Genomic DNA, 20,623 nt, shown 5'->3' on the forward strand with positions numbered 1-20,623 from the left:
ACATGGAGAAATTTGCTATTGAGATGGAGTTCATTTACAAGAGCAGGAGAGCAGAGTTGCTGCGGAAGCGATGGATGATGACGGTTAGCAGTTGTACTGCATCATCTGCTGACAGCAGCACCCAGGACATAACAGCAGTGGTGACGATGAGCTGAGCTGAGCGGGCTCCATGCTTACCGTGGTATGGTGTCTGCACGGAAAAAAGGCACGAAACGATTGTCTACTGTTGCTTTCATGGAGGGAGGGGCGACTGATGACGTACCCAAAACCACCCGCAACGATGTTTTTGTCCCATCAGGCATCGGGAGCTTAACCCAGAATTCCAATGGGCGGCAGAGACTGTGGGATAGCTACCCACAGTGCACTGCTCCGTAAGTTGATGCTAGCCACGGTTAGTGAGGACACACTCCGCCGACTTAATGTGCTTAATGTGGACATACGCAATCGATTTCTAAAAATTGACTTCTATAAAATCGACCTAACTTCATAGTGTAGCCATACCCTCTCGACACTAGTGCAATATTACTTCAACTTGTTTTATTATTAATACTGCCACGTTTAGCAATAACTATTTTAAACATTGTAAATATTATAATGAACCACATACTATAGATGAAGGTCTTAATTCAAGCGTATGTGCTTGAGTGCAATCCTGAATCAGGCCAACAGCAGTAATGTAAACAGAGAAATCAAGGATCCAGTCCTGCTAAGCCTTGCCCTTTTACTTTAATAGGTCAAACTTGCATATGAGCGTGAAAGAAAACTGGGTGGTAATATTGAGTGGGGGGGGTTTCTGTAGCATTTTAGTTCGTTGTAAAGGAGTATAGCAGTATTGCATGCCACAGTGACTGACTTGAAAAGAAGAATGTACTCAAGATTCTAACTCTTATCACAGGTTCCTTACCACTTCTCAGTAATAACTATGCAGATTTGATATTCCAAAATAGTGGGTGGGATCTGCCATGCTGCTAAACTATAATATGCTTTTTACAGAAATAAAATCCCTTTGCTAAATAGGGACAGCTGGCTAGTATAAGAGGATCTGCAGGTAGCACCAGCTGTCTCTTCCCTCTGACAGTTAGTGCCACACCCTAAGATATACTGTTCCAAATGGATGGTTTTTGTTTGTCTCTTGTAGTATACACGTGTGATTTTTCTTTTTAAAGGTGGGCAGAATATTGGAGTAAATCACATACCATCTACACAGTGTGACAACTGGGTTCGGACAAGCAATGGAGGCCATTTTGCTTCACCAAACTATCCTAATTTGTACCCACCAAACCAGGAGTGTATCTACATTTTGGAAGGTACTAACATCCTCTTCCTCCTTTGGTGTATTGTATTCTTACTGTTGAAAGTATAGGAAGTGGAACTGTTCTACTATTCTGTTTATATTAAGTAAAGTTACTTGGACAATATTGGTAATACGTTCATTTGCTTCTGCAGATGTTAGGCTGAGTAAGGAGGGGACACGTTTGGGCTGCAAAACAGTAACTACAAATTCCTGGAATACTTAAACATTTATGAATTAACACAAAGCCCTTATTTAGTGACAGTTAGGGATGTATCAGGTCCCTCCCAAATCCTTGAAAGCATAGAAATAACAAGTTTAAAGGAGAAGTCTTTAGCTTTCCTCCCCACTGTCGCATCATCTACAGCAGGGGTCTCCAAACTTTTTGAATCGCGCACCTCCAGGGCCAGCTCTGGGGAAGCAAAAAAAAAAGCTGCAGCTGAAGACTGAGCAGGGAGAGCCGAGCTGCCGCCGGTGTGCCGCCGAAGACTGAGCTCCCCCTGCTGTGCACCCCCAGGGAGAGTCTTGCACACCCCACTCTGGAGACCACTGACCTACAATACTAATGCACTCTGAAAGGGACACTCTGCCATCTCCACCACTTCAAAAAGACAGTATCTATCCCCATCTTCATCCAACTCGGTGTCACACAGAATCTCAAAGCTGACCTTGTGCTCGCCTGTATCCGCAGGGAGACACGCATCTGACTGTCCTGTAGCCTGTTCATTTGCAGACTTAGGGTGCTTCAGTGTGGCTGAGCTCCCCGTTAAGGTTGTATGTGACGGGGCAAAAAAAAATCCCATTAACTCAAAAAATGTACTGCAGTGAGAGTTTGCTGAATAAGGACTGCAGGACTTGGGCCACACTGAATAGATTCCTCTCATAGGGATTCATATAAAACCAGTTAAGTCCATAAAAGGACCCCCACTCACCCCCACACTGACTTCAGTGGGATTGTCCTCAGACCTCAAGTGATGAAACTAAGTATTCCTGTGTCACTGCAAGTCTCCTTTACAATATCCTGTGGTGACTTTTCAGTTTCAGTGGTGTCTTAGCCATAAGTATAGTATATTTGGTTTTCTCTTGAATGCATTTATGGTCCTTTGTGTCTTATTTATGACTGAATATACTTTGAGGCAGATATTCTGCCATGCTCTGATCCCTTTGCCCTGCACAGGCCACGTGGAATGTGCTGAGACTGGCCACAGACTCCTAGCGGGAAATTTCCCTGGCATGAGGGAGTTCCCAACAGGCAGAGAGCGGGTTCCTCTGCCTCCCTCCCTACAGCTCCCAGTGCAAGGATGTGGAGGGGGCATGGGCGAGTACAATGCTCTCCAGCAATTTTCAGGTGGTATATAGTCCCTTAGGTATCACTGCCAGCTGGTAGATTTTAAAGCAGCTCCTTGCTTCTCTACTCCACAAGTCAAAGTCTAACAGATTAATTTGGTATAGTATATACCTAGTGTGACTTGAGGTGCCTAGGTTAGCCCACAATGAAAATACCCAGGGCAGGCTGCAAAAAGGAGAGCAGATTCTCCCAAAATTGGTGGCTAACATTGTCGTTAGATTAACCAACCAGTTACACGCCATGCTCCTGATCCATCACGCTGGTTATCAAGAATCTTTTAAATCACACAGCCCTCTTTATTGCATCCCAATCTCTGGCTCCCAATCAGCAAATAGGTCCAGTAAAGTGAGAAGTTGTTTGTTTAAAACTCTACTCACTATACAGAATGTTCTTCTGATCCCCAAAGGGCCAGCCACTACTAGTTTGCCAGGTCACTACTAGTTTGGATCTTACCCAAAATACCACGCTGCTAGCCAATCCTTTACTATCTAAAACAAAAGTTTATTATAAAAGAAAGGAAAGAGGAGTGTTGTTAAATGATGGAAAGCAATCAGATACATACATATGACTTCAGAGTCCATATATAAGATTTTTAGCAGCATTGGTGAGTTGGCTGGCTTGTGAAGTCCCTCTGGAACACATCCAAAGGTTGGATGGGTCACTCTGTCCTTTATTCAAAGGACCAAGATATTATTGATCTTTGTAGAGAAGTTACTCCAGAGGTGAGAAGCAGGATTGAAGACAAAAAGGCAGCTGCATTTTCTCCATTTTATATCCTTTGCCCCAAACACAAGCTCACAGCATATGGGCATGGAAAAGAATGTGGAGTCCCCTGTCCACAGGCATGTTCCTACGTGTCCTGCTGACTCATAGGTGTAGGTAGCCCCTGGCTGCTTCTTGATTGCCCTCGATGAGCCATGAAGCAGGCTGGATATTGCTGATTCCAATCTGTCTGGGGTGTCACCCAGAAACACAGCACAAATTTGAGATTCAAATATATCTCATATATTAAGTTATAATAACTCAGGATACAAAGATGATATATATACATATAAACAAGATTATCCTATTTAGCAAATAACTTTTCCACTGATACCTTACATGGCATATCTTGTAAGATTCATTGCAACTTTGTGATATTGGTATCAATAATTTTATAAATGGTCACCCATATTCCATACAGTGTTGTTGCTAGAACAAAGCATTTTCAAACTATACACAGAGTAGGTGGGCGCCACAAGAAAGGCACAAAAAAGAACCTTGGGTACTTGCACTTCGTGCCTGATGAAGGGCCTGATTCAAAGCCCATTGAAGTCAGAGACTCCCTTTGACTCCATTGGGGTTTAGATCAAGTTCCTGGGTGTCGAACTTTAGACACCCACATTTGAATAATGAATGTGTATATGCATCCTGGTGTATATTGTAGGAGCTATTTAAACTCTCAGTAAAGATTCAGTTACGAAAAGAACTATTGAGAGTCACCTTCCACCCATGTAGTTGAAGAGTTTGAAAAACAGTGAGTTGGAAGAAATCTGGGCTTCATTTTCAGAAACATTTGACTAATGAACACCAAGGACCCAGCCGTCAGTCAAGACCTCCTTTTCGACTCCCTCCCCGCCCATCTTTTTCCCCTTTCTCTCCCTGCCTTGTCTGTGTTATCTCCCCATTAGTTGTAAAATACTGACTTATTTGATTTTTGTAGTTTAATACTAAGGCTGTTAAAATGTGTTTTGTGTATGTATGTTAGAGGTGATAATTTTAAGCTTTTTGTGGGGGGTAAAGGTCTTTGTGATGTTCGTATTAAAATAATAAAACCTTACAGCCTACTGAAAAAATGCAAAGGTTACCTGATTATGCAGAAGGCATTCTAATTATACAGGGTGTCAGTTACTTCAGTAAGCTTACTAGACTGACTTTGAGAAGTGTCACATGCCTCTGATTTTTGCACTTTTTTGGGGTTTTGTTGCTTCATTATTTCACTGCCTAGTGTCAGTGTTTCATACGTTATCAATTAATACTGTGTTGAAACTTTTATTGTGTTGTAGCTGCTCCACGCCAAAGAATTGAGTTGACCTTTGATGAACCTTATTACATAGAACCCTCATTTGAATGTCGATTTGATCACCTTGAAGTTCGAGATGGACCTTTTGGTTTTTCCCCTCTCATCGATCGTTACTGTGGTCTGAAAAGTCCTGCACTAATTAGATCAACAGGGAGGTTTATGTGGATAAAGTTTACTTCGGATGAGGAGCTAGAAGGAGAGGGATTTCAAGCAAAATACTCGTTTATACCAGGTAAAGATACCTTATTAAATAGCTTCTTACATCGTCTAGTTGTTGTTTTTGCTCGGACAGAATTTCAAACTAATATCAAGGTACAAATTCAAGACTTTAAAATCTCAGTTCCATCTACTGCCATGAACTCAGTAGCTGTTTATACTGGCAGTTGGGAGCTGTATTTCGTGACTGGTACAGCTGTGAGCAGGGTTAGATAACATGGTGGCCAAAAACATCTGAGCACTGTCAACCCTACAGCTTCCTCTATTGCTGAAACTGGGGGAGCTAAACCTGGTGGAAAATTACAGGCCCTAATTTTCAGAGTAAAGAGGTCAATGCTGAGGGTTTTCGGGAATTCTCCCACAGTTGTTCTACAACCAGCACAGCTCCATGGGTGCTGTAGTAGGAATGTCGGGGTAAACTAGCCCCTGGAAATTTCCCCACCATGTTACCTGTGTTAGCTTGACATGATATCAAAAACAGCAGCAGCCAGTCTACACTACCATTCCAAACTTTTTAGCACGGGTGCTAGAATAGCACTGAAGGAATGCACAAAGAATCCTAGGCATAGCCAGTCTGGGAGTGGAGGGTGCTCAGTACCTCATAGTGGTTGCACAGCACCTGACCGATTTAGTCCTTTAGTCTGTGATGTGGACTATGCCCATCTCATGTCTTCTTTTTTAAAGAGATACTAAGTGGACTGAACTAATGTTTGAAAATTGGTTACTGAGACTATGTGGTAACTCTTTAAACATATTAAAATTGGTATCCATCAAATCACTATTGATTATTTCAGAGCTTCATAATAAGATCTGACACGTTTTCACATGGACTCAAGAGTTCTTAACATTTGGTCAAAAATCCACATTTGTAAGGATGCCTCAGTCGGTCCATTTGTGGTCCTTTTCAGAGCCACCTTAATCTGTGAAGAAAAACATACGTGTATAATAGTGTAAATATGTATTTTTTTCCAAAGAGGGCAACATGCCTATGGAAGGCATTAGTCTGTAGCCCTGTCTACACAAGCAATTGTAAATCATGGTAAGAACCTGGAAACAACAGAGCATAATTGCTGATTCACAGCTTGTATACAGCCTATCTAACAACTCTAAGAATGGTAAGAGTTTTATTTACCACACAATCACTTTTCGTAATAGCACTAAGCTAACCCAGTCTTGAGAACTTCCTCACAAACATAGTTTAAGAAACTGAACACGATAAAGAAATTTAAGATGGCTTAAAAGAGGGTAGCAAGGCTAGCGTTTAAACTGTGCTGCTTTCTCCAATATGCATCATATTAGTCAAAAGCTAGGGCCATGTTGTGGCTTCTAAGCCATCATTTACATGGGGCAGGAATAGCAGGGAGGATATAGCATGGAAGGGCTACCTCAGCAGCTGTAATGAGGCATACAGACTGTCTCTGAAGGTGCTAGAAGAAGCATGTTCCTACTTGCTGCCTCCTTTTAATGTGTAGCATATAGTCCCTCTGCAGGCTTCAGACCAGTAGCTCAATCTGTGTGCAATGGGCCATAGTTCTCTCCCCTTCCCTGCTTATGTAAAGTGATAGGATTAGTGCAGCTTGCACTCAAGGAGCTCAAGAATATGGATTCTGCTGTCTCCCTGTGCCAATGCATCTTCCCTACACCCTCTTTGATCCTGAGCTGTGTGCCCCTGACTAGAGGCAAACAGAATCTGGTACCAAATGTACCAACTAGGGCAGGGGCCTGCAAACGTTTTGGCCTGAGGGCCGCATCAGGTTTCGGAAATTGTATAGAGGGCCAGTTAGGGTAGGCTGTGCCTCCCCAAACAGCCAGGCGTGGCCCCGCCTCCTGATGTGTGTCCCCCCGTCCCCCCCATCTACCCTCCTCTGCTTCTCGCCTCCTGAGGTCCCGTCCCGTCCCCCCCTCCCCATTCACCTGTCCCTGGAACCCCCATCCTTGACTGACCCCCACCACCCCATCCAACCCCTCCTCTCATTCCTGATTGCCCTGCCCTATTCAACCCCCCCCTTCTCCCTGACCACCTCCGGAACCCCTGCCCCTGACTGACCCCTGCCACATCCAACCACCCCTTCTCCCTGTCTCCTGACTGCCCCCCCCCGGACCCCTGTCTCCATTCAACCCCCCCCACCACCTCATCCAATCTCCCCTCCTTCCTGACTGCCCCCACCGGGACCCCTACCCCCATTCAACCCCCCTGTTCCCCACCCTCTGACCGCCCGGACCCCTGTCCATACCCCCCCCAAACTCTCCTGCCCTCTATCCAACATCCACCGCCCCCTTACCGTGCTGCCTGGAGCACCAGTTGATTGTAGCCCGGCTGGAGCCAGCCATGCCACCATGCAGCACCGAGCACTGAGTCAGGCCGGGCTCTGAAGCTGCACTGCCCCAGGAGCTCACCGCCCCGAGCATTGTGTCGGTGGTGCGGCGAGGTGAGGCTGTGGGGGAGGAGGGACAGCAGGGGAGGGGCTGGGGACTAGCCTCCCAGGCCAGGCAGGAGGGTTGGCCTGCGGGCCGTAGTTTGCCCACGTCTGGACTAGGGTATAATCTCAGGCATGCAAAGCTGGAGAAAATGGCTTAATGGGCTAAGCATCAGCTTTTGAAATACGTAGATTCTCTGGAACCGTGGTTTCAAATCCTAAGAGTGTTGACTCAGCTCTTCGTTCTGCTGAGGCAGATTTGAGCACATTATGGGGGCAGGGCGGAGAAGAGGAATATTTTGGTTGCAAGCTCATTTTTAAAAAAAAAACAAACTGAGGTTATTTCTGCTCTGTGTGGAAATAAAGTTCCTATGGCACCTTTGGTGAGAGAGGATTTGATCTAATGTCCTTGTGCAGAATGCTCTGCTCCAGGTGGCTGTATTTTAGATACTGTACATATAGTTATAAGCACTTTAGGATCCTTTGGGACCAAAAGCAAAATATAAATGTCAGCTATTGCGACAAGTGTTATATACACAGGTGTAACTGCTTTATGTTTCCTCTCTTTCCCAGACATGCCCTTCATCTCCAGAATCATAGGAAAATATTATACATTAGTATAAGTGTTCAACAGAACTGTTTTCACTCTTCTGTGGATTTAGTTTCTCGTGCTGTTCCGATTAGCATGGGTCACTAAACCTTTGGGAACCGTGTGGGATGTGCTAAAATGTTCTTGCAGGGGTTGTATGGATGTGTGCGCCAAGCTACCTTCCAAAGCAATTGAACTAATATGTCATTCTCAAAACCAAGTTAGCTTAGTGCTAGCAAGGCTCGGGCTTGTATTCTAAATCTGCCACGCACATATTTATTTTTGTGGTGGACTGTAATGACTGTGAAAGAACCATTATATTCTGTTTTCATTCTTTTACATTTTCACAATATGTTTAAATATTTAAAGTACCAGTGACAATGAACAAAAATCAGAAAAAGAAATTAAGCCTCACAAAACACTTAAATGACACTAAGTAATTGACTTAAATTCACAAGGAAGAGCAAATTCAGAAAGGAGGTTGAAACTCTGACTTGCAGAGGTTTCCCTACAGTGAACATATGTGCCAGACTATATAGCTCAATGGTAGTGGGCAAGGATGGAATTTTCCCAACTGTCTTAAGTATTTAAGTCAATCAGGATTTATGCATTTTTTGTTTAACTGTAAATCCCTTTTATAGATAAAGGCCCACACAAATTCTGCGCCTTGAGCTCAGTGGGAGCAGGATTTGGTCCAAAATGGACATGCAGCCATTGCATGGGCAAACACTAGCATCTGCACAATAATAATAGATTACCATTTGCCCACACACTTTGTGGAGCTGTTTGTGGACTGGAACACTGGTATACAAAAATTCAGGTTTTGCCTGTGCAACACATGCACATGTAACTTGCAAGGCTCACCTGTTGAGTTGTGTGTGGGGAAAAATACTAAACTGCTCATGAAAATGTGAGTGCTTGCACATGCAATGGTGCATGCTCATTTTGGACCAAATTCTGGTTCCACTGAAATGAAGAGACAAATGCTGGAGCTTTCTGTTGCTCCTCTGCTGTGGACCTCTTTGGAAAAATCTGCTCTGAACTCATTAGCAGTACAATTTCCAGGCAGGTATGTATAGAACACAGTTCAAGAGAAACCTAGGGCTAAATTATGTCCTTAGATGCATGTCTGTGGCTACCAGTGACATCAATGGGAGACGTGTATCCAAGGGAAAATCTTGATCCTTGTTGCTTGTTTACCCTTTGTTGTAATGTTCCTGAGTAACTAGTAATTCCAGAACTCTGATCTTGCAACATCAAATTGAACTAATAAACCTCTTCTACCTGATGCTGTACAGAGCTATTTATATACCCTTTGATCCTGCAGTCTGATGTGCACAGGTATATCCCTGTGCCCTTGTGGAGCTCTGTTGATTTTAGTGTAAGCCAGCACAGGTGCAGGGATCCATCAGTGCAGATCAGGTTATAGGATTAGGTGGGAATAAAAAACAAAGGAAATTCTAGTGTGGTGTTAACCACCTCCATTATATTAGAAATATTAAACCATCTTAGTGAGGTATGGTCATGTATCATGGAATCAAGCCTCAGGTAACAAGAGTATCACATCTCTCCCATTGATTCAATATCTGTTCTAGCACTTGATATTTTGTGGTGTGTTAGGAAATAGATTGTCTCTAGATTGTGTTAAACCTTGAAGTGATTCTCAACTGCCAGCCCCAATGATTTGTGACTTCTTTTGTTGCAGATCCAGACTTCACTTACCTAGGAGGTATTTTAAATCCCATCCCAGGTCTAGTATTACAATACCAATTTATTTGTACATGAAATTTTTAATCACTCATGTTGCATTTGACAGCAAGTTGTATGTTCTTTCTAGACTGCCAGTTTGAGCTTTCAGGAGCTGATGGAATAGTACGTTCCAGTCAAGTAGAACAAGAAGAGAAAACAAAACCTGGACAAGCAATTGACTGCATATGGACAATTAAGGCTACTCCAAATGCTAAGGCAAGGCCATTTATATCATTAAATATATAATGGGCTTCTAAAGCCCATTAGTAATAGGGAATGGTCATTAGTAATTATTTACAAAATGTCTCACTTTCATTTAAATTAATTAGCTATTGGCAGTTGAGGAAATTAAGATAGATACTTGTTTCTGAAATAAATGTAACTGCAGGTCCATTGATGCAGCTACTGTTCCCGGACCTGAAATTTATAATGTTCAGACACTTTGATAATTTTATGGGTTACATGTTTAAAGGGCCTGCAACTTGGCCTCCAGTTTAATGGGTACAGTTAGCTGTAGACAAAGGGTAGTCTTAGGTAATGTTTGTTACCTGATATGTGAGCAAAATCGGGAATTTATGGAACCTCTATACCTGTGCCTACAGAACTGGAGTCTGTGTATAGAAACAGAGTCCTATTCCACTCCAATTAGTCAGTGGGAACTTTGCCATGGGATTCAGTGGGAAAAGAATCAGGCCTGCTAACAAACATATACCATTGAACCTCCTTTCTAAAATTGGTCACATTTGTAGCATGTGGGAATCTTACATATTCAGTTTGTGGATTACTACATATGAGTGTGTCACTGAAGTTTTACCATCTTATGCATTAACCAAGTAACTGTTTCTGAGATTCTTCTTTGAGTATGTGTCATTGTAGCTGTACTTGTGCCTAATGCACACAAGACTGGATTCTTTCAATAGCTGTGGCAGTTAGGGTCGAGCACAGCCCCTGTGCCTCCTCGTCCTCCCGTAACAGGGCATAAAGGATGGAGTGGCTGTGTCCCTCCCTCCGCTCTCATACTCAACATGGCAGGGAGACAGAACCCGGTGAGTGTCCAAGCTGCAATATTCTAAAATTTTCTTTCACCAAATTTATGAAGAAATCTTACCTTCACACTCTCAAAACATGGAAGGAGATTTATATAAATGCTAATCCTCCTGTGCAGAGGGGCAAAGTGCATTGCACCAACAGCCATGCCTCATGTTGGACTTCAGACCCTGGCCATCCTATGACTGACTGATCTCCATCAAGGTCGATGTCTCTTTTGTATAGAAGTGATCCACCTTTTCTTCCAGGGCTTATAAATGCAGGTACACTTGGCTCAAACTACAGCTGCTAGATCAGTCCATGAGGGCCACTTTGAGCTCACAGAATGCTCCTCACTCAGAAGACTGTCTTCCTTGTGGCTATCTCTTCAGCCAGCAGAGTAAGTGAGCTTCAGGCGCTTATGGCTAGACACCTACTGCAGTGTTTCAGAGCGAAATAATGCTAATAAGACATCACCCAAAATTAATTCAAACCAAAACCACACAACACAGGAGAAAAGTTGCACACACTAAATGTATCCAGGACTTTGGTTTACTCTTGTCAATGTAATGAAGCAATCAGACTATTGTCCCATCTTTCTGGCTATAGCCAAGGTAATCTCATCACAATGACTTGCATTGAATTAACTATTTTGAATCTCACTGTTAGACAGTTGGTGTACCTCACCCACCGAACATCAAGGCTCACTCCACCTGCTTCAGAAATGTATAAGTATGAGAATTTTATATGCAATGCAGTGATGTGGAGTAAACCACTGACCTTGCTGGAATTTAGCTGGTAGGTTAGATGCCAAGTTCAGGAGAGCAGTACACAATTATTGTTCAATAGATGCAGCAGGAACTTTATCCTGAGGGGAATGGGGATACTGCTTACTAGTCCCCTACAGTACAGTTCAAGCTGTAAACAGTTTCTTACCCTACACTAATTATGGTTCTTCAAGATAATGTAGGCAGTGTGGATCCCATGACTCTCCCTCCATCCTCACTTTTAAAGAATCCTATCTCAAGCACACCTACAGTGGGATCCACACTGACTACATCTTGAAGAACTACAGTTCCTATAGGGTAAGTAATAGCTGTTTAAGCTGCATGCCTACTTGTGATAGGATAAAAAATAGCATGATGCAAGAAAAAAAAATAGAGGGAAAGGAAATAAATGTTCTCTACCCTATTGGAAATAAAACCAGTTGTTGAAGGTCAAGGGGGCTTGATCTTTCAGGGTACTGAGCACCCTCAACTCCCAGAAGAATTGAGGGTAGCCAGCACTTTGTGGGATTAGACCCAGGGTGCCAAATATATCTTCTGTGGTACATATGCAAGAGATATAAATATTCTTCAGTAGAGCTGATCAGAAAATGGGTGGTGTCTTTCCCTCCCCCACAAAAAAAATGGACATTGGTTTTCAACAAACTTTTTTTTTGGCTGAAACCTTTGGCAAAAACTCAAGTTTTTCACAGAAAACAGACACTTTCTTTAATTGAGTTGAAAAATCAGTTTAGACAGAAAACTTTCCAACAGCCCTAGTTCTCCAGCTTCCCAAATAGTACCAAAAATAACTACCTAAACCATAAGAATAATAGGGGACAAGAGAGTCGGGTAACAACAGAAAAAAATAACTTTATTGCACGTTTTGAGGAAGTGACTCATAACTCCCAAAAGCTCTATCCTGGAGTGAGTTACAGAAATTGTCATTCCAGAAATGATTTTTCAAAAATCATTTTTTGTCTTGTTTTCTATTTGGAGTACTCCATGCCTAAATTATTTTAATAATTATTGAATGTTGCTTAAAGCCAGTTCTGTAGTTGAGTGGCTCTTGAGACTAGATTATTTTTCTAAATGATTTGAGCTTTACACTTATTTTTAAACTGTTGAGCTAAAAATTGGTCTCCTGAGTTCTGGTTTTGACAGGATTCTGACATTGAACAGTTGTATGGAACAGCCTTGGGTGTTTTGTCCTTTTATGAGAAAAAGAAAAAAGGTTTTCAATTTCCCAAATTTGATTTTATTTTTTTCTGTAATAAAAAATAAATCTGAAAATTGACAGTCACTGAAGACTTTAAAAAAAGCTTATGCATCATTGATATTCTGAAATAACCTTCAAGGATTCAGAAAAGTTCTATAATATATTAATCAACATTCTAATGAGGAAGCCTCTAATAGTATTAACTTCTCTGTGGGCAGCAGAAATCCTGAAAATTCTTTTCAATAGGCACAGAAACCAGATGCATCTTTCACTGAGCAGAAACTTTTTGGAAAAAATTGTGCCCTTGATTTGTGTACACAGCACAGAGCAAGGGTGCAACGTGAGTGCTAGCTTGAGTATTAATGTTTTATTCCTTCCATTATAGTTTCATAGCAGGAATAAAAATCCAATTACTCAATAGTTATGAGAGTTACATATTTCAGCTAAATGCTGAGCGCCTGCAGCTGTCTGACTTCAGCGGGATATGAACAAAAGCTACAGTTGCTGTAATAATGGGGGACAGCGAGGAGAGACATGAAACACTCACCTAAATGGTACTTTACAATTTGCAATACTGAGCACAGACTGAAGTAGGTTACAGTGAAAAAGTTTCAGATATAAACTACTAGAGAGAGTATTTTCTCACATTAAGGGGAAAAAAAAATATGGGAGACACTGGCTTTCAAACATGGTGCGTAAGGGGCATACTACCCGCATTTTGCCTGTGAAGAACACTGGGAGTTGCAATGGCTTAGGGTGCTAGGGGGAATACATACTAGCCTGCTACCCATTAAGTTGCTTGTGGGCCTTGCTACTGTTTAGAGATACCCTTAGTGTACTGCAATAAGACACCTGCAGCTGACCTGTGTCAGCTGACTCAGGTTGTATGGCTATATAAAATTGCAGCAGAGACCCAGAGCCCTGGCTGCAGCCCAAGCCTGGATATCTGCATTGCAATTTTATAGCCCCAAACCCAAATTTGCTGACACAGGCCAGCCACTGGTGCTTTATTGTAGTGTAGACATACCCTAAAAGTTTCGTAGCGCACTTTGTTTGAAATGGCAGTATGTCAAAACAAACAGCAATATGTGAAAGCACGCTACAGAACTTTTAGTGCCCAGTGGCAGGGTCACAGGTTTCTGCTGCAGATGCACCTGAAGGAAAATAGTTTAAAATTTGTCTGTTTGCACTTCAAATTCCACCTTAGTCTTCCTATTCCTTATTATGTATGGTCTGCTGTAATATATGGTCCTCATTCTTGTCTTTGGGTTGGATTTCCAGCCTCTGAGGGATACCAGTTTGGCTCACATAACCTCTTGAATCTTACCCTTCAACTTGAATCGTTCGTGTTTTGCATTCCTGCTTCTATTTAGGTTGTGTCTGCCTCCATGCTGAGTTTAAGGACTTGTTTCCTTTTTTTTTACTTTAGGATTCTTCAACTAGATTTCTCTGGTTTGTTTTTTTAAATCAGTCTTTCTAAAGTTCAGAAACCTTCCACAGAAAAAAGCCTTTCCCAAAATCCTGAAAAATAAATTCATGCATTCTTCTTGTATATTGCTTACATCTGTTCTAGAATGTGCTTGAAAGCCGCTCTCTTCAGCCTGCACCATTTTTTGTATTACAAGCTTTGCTTTTCTTGTACGCTTACGTAGAGAAAACAAGTTAGTCAATTTTCATTGGGAAGTTCTTGTCATTTATTGATACTTAGGATAAAATAATTGCAAATAATATTCCATAATGATGTCATTTTGTGAGGGAATCACTGGTTCTGAAACTGTAAGCATACAATACGAGAGTTTGTGAACTTGGAGTTTCGTGCCTATACAAGGACGACAGAATACTGTGTAATCCAGGTCTACTGGGAGGCTAAGAGAAAAATTCTGTCCTGTTTTATTACTAAGGCATTCTGTTTCTCTTTTCTTAGAGGTTGTGGGGTTTTGTTTTAAACAGATTTATTTGAGATTCCTGGACTACCAAATGGAGCACTCAAATGAATGCAAGAGAAACTTTGTAGCTGTGTATGATGGAAGCAGTTCCATTGAAAACCTGAAGGCAAAGTTTTGCAGCACAGTAGCAAACGATGTGATGCTGCAGACGGGAACAGGAGTGGTACGGATGTGGGCAGATGAGGGTAGCAGACTCAGCAGATTCAGAATGCTGTTCACTTCATTTGTTGATCGTAAGTACATCCTCCGTTATCTTAGTGGCCAAGCGCTGAATGTATTTCAGAAAAAGCATCAGCTTTGTGTTATATGAGCACCAGGCATAACAAAAAAGTTGATTCTCAGTTCACACACCCCCTAGTCAGAGGGGAACAAAATACTCACTTGATTATTATTCATGGACACTGTTCCTAGGGGCAGATTTTCTCATAAAGGCCTGCCTTACATTTGAACCCAGTAATAGCCAGTTTCAGATGCTAAGCCTTTTCTTGAGAGGAGTTCCATAGCCAGGGTCCTGCTCTTCCCCACCATCTGATAATCTAAATCTAGATTCCCCCTGCTGCGTTGCCTGTGGAGCAAAGTTCTCTTGGATGGTGAGGGAGCCTTTGAGTGAGTTAGGTCCCAATCTGTTAAGGACTCCATAGGTTAAGACCAGGATTGTGAATGCTGTTCTGAGATTCTGTAGGGATTGCATGTAAAAAGTTTAATGATGATGTTTGCGACACTTATGATTCAAGATGTTTTAGGTGGGACAACATTTAATAGTAGGTTAATATACTACCCCTTATTCTGCATACTTTACCCCTAATCTGGATGAGTTGCATAGCCTCAGTCTGTTCCCATGTGGACACACATCCATATCACACCAGATAATTTGAAACAGTTGGCAGGCTCACTACAAGAGAGGCCAGAGCTTGGAACTGTAGAGCAGGCATGAGGTATGTTGGAAGAACAGCACAGGAAACCTAGCACAGAGTTTGCTTATTGCATGCCTGCCATTTGACACTAGCACAATCATTCTTGCGTTTTTCTTAATGTTAAGTTTCCAACTACTGTGACCTGAATAATAGATATTGTACAGGTTTGGTTGTAGAGAGAGCGCAAAACTAATTGACAATGCTGCTGTTTCTTTGCCTGATCCTGGTAGTGATACTGCTCAACACCTTGCAGGGTTGGTCTTTTTTAAATTTATCTGTTTTATAGTGGTATTTTATTGTTTCATAAAACATTAGAGTTCAAGTTATACACTCATATAAAAATTTACTTGCCCTGAAACAATCCTTCTGTTGTGACGGTAATTTTTAAGAGGAATAGGATATTTCTACTTTAAGAAACAACTACAGATGATATTCCAGAAACTTGTCTAGTGTTTTAATACTTTTCCATTCCTTTTCTGTAACTACCACTTTTAGGTACTGGTTGCTAACCAAAATTACAAAAGCTGTTTTGCTTTCTTCAGTTCACTTCTTCCTCAGCTACAATGATTAATAATAATAATAATGGTAGTTCTGGTGAGGCTATGCTCTAGCTTTGACATTATAAGATTAGTTTCTACAGGTCAAACTATCAGTTCATATTATAAATATTGATTTTTTTTTTCCATTCTTGCTTCTCCAACAAGCTGAAGTGATGAACAGGTATAAAGACAGACTCCTCTCTTTGAAAAAGCCGATCGCTAATCAAAAAATCTTTGCCAAAAGCAAGTCTGTAAAGATATGTACAGTTGTTCTTGCCTATCTCGCAGCTTGAGGTTTGATATCTCAGGAAAAGGAGAGAGATAATGAGTTGATTTTAAAAAAATAAGGCCAATAAAACAGGGCATTTCATGCATCTTAAAAAAATCATTTTTAAAATATCCTTGTTATAAGCAAACTTCAGTGCTCAGAATAGTGAAATTATGTGCTTATTCTTTTTTCAGATCATTGAGCACTTTCTCTTCTACCTAGCTACTGATTTGTAATTATATGAATTCATCCATGAAAAAAATCAATATTTCTGAAGAGGTTTACGTAAATGAACTAATTCTGCATGACATATTCAGTTCACAACTACCCATTGCAGACGTGACTGAAATAGCGTAACTCAGCTAAAGGGGATGAGATAAAATAGAATGTTTTGTTTTTTCCCTTGATACAGTTTATGAACACAACTACCTATATTAAAAGAACCTTAAGTTTGCAAAGTCAAGCACTCAAAAATAAGGAAATGCCAGAATTAAGGTTGCCTGTGAAACCTTAATTTAGCCTTGTTGTGCATATGTGTTATGATCTTAATGAAGTGATTACATACTATTTTTTCCACTTATTCAGTGCACCGAATGATCATATCTCAATTTTGTGTTCTCCTCAGTTTTCAGTGTGTGGCCCTAAACCTTAGTATTGTAGTCTGTTTTCTCGTGGAGATTAAAGGTCAAAATTATCCACTAGGTCTGGGTGCTGACTGTGAAATGCCTAGGACCAGAGTACTGTACTAAGCACTTTGTATTCAGGCACAGCTCCTATTGACTTCAGTTGCAGTTGTGAACAAGTGCCACTTCTGTAAATCAGGCCCCAGAGTCTCAAGTGGGGGCATCCAGAAAATGAGGAATTCTTAATTAGTGACCTGCCTGTGAATAATTCTGGCTTACATGACATGTCCAGCATCACATAGGAACTTTGTGTGACAGAGACAGGGATCAAATCCAGTCCACCAGAGTGGCATTCTCTTAACCATGAGATCCACCTTTCTTTTCCTGTAATTCCCTCTCATTTGGTAGGTACCTTCCAACTTAATCAACAAATGAGAGAGGGTCCTATAGAGAAAAAAGCTGCTTTTACAACACAACCCTGATTCCACCCCAGAGCTGGGGTCTTGTGGAAAAAAGATCATGTAATAAAAGACACTTGTGTACCAGAAACCTTAAATCTGGCATTCCCTAACTTTTGAGTGCTTGCTTTTGCAACCTGAATAACATTCTTCAGTGTAGTTTTGTGTAGGAGTATTCTTATGGCTCTCAGTTCCAGTGCCTGGCTACTTCCAAGCCTGGAGCAGCAATTACCAGGAAAGTCCAGCTTTACCCCTGTAGCCTTAGACTGAAGCATCCTTAGTCACTCTTGTGGGGATGGTGCATATGCAGTCCAGTCAGCCACTAGGAGCTGGGAGCATACGCAGTAGGGACAGAACAGTTTAGTAATCTAAGTCTCTACTGAGCATGTACAAACTGGGTTTGTTTTTTTTGGTTTTCAGAGACTTAGCAGTTGGGCAGATTTTCACAGGGATGGCAGAAGTCACATCCCTGACACAAGGCCACCACCAAAAAACTTCATTTCAAAGGGGAAGAAATCCTTCCGAATTTAACAGACAAATTATATTTTTTTTACTTTGTCATCTTCTTGGAAACAACTGAACCATTGTGGCTGACATTTCAAAAAATTCAGCTTGAGGCAGACACCCACCATGGAAAATTTTCAGCTCAGATAGTTGGGTTTTGCACAGTTACTTGCTACTGAAAACAGAGTCCTATAATAGGAAATGTTACGCAACCTGAATAGATAGCCAAGTATTATACATGGTACTGCTAGTACTATTAGAAGAGAATATATTGATGGGGCCAGTTGGTCCTTGCCCCTTTTGCAGCAAAGAGAGGTTGCAAGGAGCCTTCTAATTCCTTTGCCCTTCTTGACAACTTTCCAATATAAGTGATGGGGAGGGTAGAGTGCAGCCTGTGTGTTCCATCCAGGCAGATGTGCTACTACAAACCACCTCCTTTTAGAATGAAAGAGGCAACAGAGAGAAGTCAGTCTTGCACCTTCTCCATACCAGTCCATGAAGCTGGCTGGGTGCAGAAAAACTCCCCAGAACATCCGGTAGCAAAGGGGGAGACTGTGCATTCTGGGGCATAATTATTTTAGTTTTCTGAGAGGTGGGATGGCTATATACCACCCCTGTCATTAAATAGCACAATCTGGGCCTAAGTTCGTGAAAGGAACAGAAGACATTTTCATTAGCATATTCAGCAAACAAGCAACTATCCAGAGAGACATCATCCTCTTTTAGAAAAGCACCGTTAAACTATCTGAAGATAAGTAGTGAACATAGCTAAATGCTATTCAGTGTTCATCTACCATATACAACATTCTGACACAAGAATCAGTGTACCAAGTATTAACACTCACTGTACATGGAGATAATGATACTAACCTCCTTTGTAAAGCACTTTAAGATCTTCAGATAAAAAATGCTATGTAAGAGCCTGGTGGTATGATGATGATGATGGCTAGACCATGTGCTCTCAAACAGAGTCATGACCCCTCAGAGGGTCATGAGGTTATTATGTGGGGGGGTCGCTGAAGCAGGGCAGTTGGACTCCACCCCAAGCCCTGCTTCACCTCCAGCATTTATAATAGTGCTAAATATTTAAATATGTGTTTTTAATTGGGGGGGGGGGCGCATGTTGCACACAGAAGCTTGTTGTGTGAAAGGGGTCACCAATACAGAAGTTTGAGAACCAGTGAACTAGACCTAGGGCTCCTAGTTCATTCATAATTGCTTGAAAACTGAACATGTCATGAAAAATCAATTTCATTTACAGGGGTAAGCAGGCTCTTGGTTGCCCAATATCATGAGCGGAGTCTCCTGAAATTGTGACCAAGTACATTGGGGCAGATCTCTACTGTTGAGGAAAATGTCAAGGTCTTCAATGTCCACACAACCTGTTTTTAAATTCTCATTCAAAAGACTTTCCCCTTCTCCATTTGCAGTAAACTGCATGGTACTCAACTGATCTTCCTTGGCAAAAGAAACTAAGCTCTTTATTCTTCCAAGACATTCTCTCAGTTCTTGGTAATGTACATATTTCAAAATCAAAATGCTTTAAAAAAAAATCTAGGGACAGAAAAAGGAAAGAATGTTTGTTTAAAATAAATCATCCAGGTATATTTCAAACAAAGTCAAATTTCACACCTTATAGTCAACCTCAAAATGACATGGCTGAGAGAAAGTATTACTGAAAAAAAAAAATTCAGCTTTCATCAAATTCCTGGTCTGATGCTATGTCCCATAGGTTTCAGAGTAACAGCCCTGTTAGTCTGTATTCACAAAAAGAAAAGGAGTACTTGTGGCACCTTAGAGACTGACCAATTTATTTGAGTATAAGCTTTCGTGAGCTACAGCTCACTTGATCGGATGCATACTGTGGAAAATACAGATGATGTTTTTATACACACAAACCATGAAAAAATGGGTGTTTATCACTACAAAAGGTTTTCTCTCCCCCCCACCCCACTCTCCTGCTGGTAATAGCTTATGTAAAGTGATCACTCTTTACAATGTGTATGATAATCAAGGAGGGCCTTCTCCCCACCCCACACACAAACCCACTCTCCTGCTGGTAATAGCTTATCTAAAATGATCACTCTCTTTACAATGTGTATGATGATCAAGGTGGGCCATTTCCAGCACATAGTTATTCTTCCCTCAGAAAGCACTCAGTTCTATCCAACAACTAATGTTTCTTTGGTGTTCCAGAAATTACAGCTTGCAGGAGTAGGTGATCAATTTTATCTCTTCTAAATATATAAAAAAAAAAAAAATCTAGTCAGTTCTTCCATCCACATGTGCTCTCAGTCCAAGAAGCTTAATAGTGTAGCTTTGATCTGGATCTCCAACATTTCCACTCTAATGGGCAGATTTTTTCTCTTTATATATGCTATGTGAAATGCTGGATATGCACCCATTTCTCAGTCTGAATCACTTAAGGTCCTTCTCTGTTTGTGCTATTCAGTGCTTGGTTCTATCCAGTCTAACCTCCATGTTTCCAACCAGAACAGTAGCTGATCCAGTGTCATATTCATAAAGGCTATAGCCGCATGAGTTTTATCCTCCTTATCATTCAGGATGAAGGGGCATGTAAGGATGTGGCTTGGGCACCAGCATGAGAACAGGTTCTCTTTCCAATAAAACAGTAACTAGTTAAATACTAGTTACGAACACCTCGGGAATGGAGGTTGTTCTTTCAAAAG

General features: G+C 41.4%; 2 protein-coding genes across 15 annotated transcripts in view; one reads left to right on the plus strand and one right to left on the minus strand.

Annotated features, from left to right (window-relative positions):
* Positions 1–20,623, minus strand: part of LOC140896254 (borealin-2-like) — a 242,415-nt gene that overhangs the window by 100,826 nt on the left and 120,966 nt on the right. Inside the window, exon 12 of one of the 6 annotated variants that reach the window (XR_012154491.1) lies at positions 1,629–1,703. The exons of 4 other annotated variants lie outside the window; for them this stretch is intronic. The gene's annotated coding sequence lies outside the window, so the exon portion shown is untranslated. Of the gene's footprint in view, positions 1–1,628; positions 1,704–3,143; positions 5,838–20,623 lie in introns of those variants that run through there. One more of the 6 variants, XR_012154488.1, reaches the window with a different exon arrangement.
* Positions 1–20,623, plus strand: part of NETO2 (neuropilin and tolloid like 2) — a 52,281-nt gene that overhangs the window by 22,512 nt on the left and 9,146 nt on the right. For 4 of the 9 annotated variants that reach the window (XM_073307747.1, XM_073307744.1, XM_073307746.1 and 1 more), the window contains 6 exons: positions 1,167–1,307; positions 4,685–4,933; positions 9,629–9,673; positions 9,761–9,888; positions 10,593–10,718; positions 14,632–14,860. In XM_073307747.1, coding sequence (XP_073163848.1) covers positions 1,167–1,307; positions 4,685–4,933; positions 9,629–9,673; positions 9,761–9,888; positions 10,593–10,718; positions 14,632–14,860 — 918 coding nt within the window. Of the gene's footprint in view, positions 1–1,166; positions 1,308–4,684; positions 4,934–5,891; positions 6,033–9,628; positions 9,674–9,760; positions 9,889–10,592; positions 10,719–14,631; positions 14,861–20,623 lie in introns of those variants that run through there. The other 5 variants (XM_073307745.1, XM_073307751.1, XM_073307752.1 and 2 more) reach the window with 5 other exon arrangements.

The sequence above is a fragment of the Lepidochelys kempii genome, chromosome 12 (genome assembly GCF_965140265.1).
Source record: "Lepidochelys kempii isolate rLepKem1 chromosome 12, rLepKem1.hap2, whole genome shotgun sequence".
Lineage (NCBI taxonomy): Eukaryota > Metazoa > Chordata > Testudines > Cheloniidae > Lepidochelys > Lepidochelys kempii.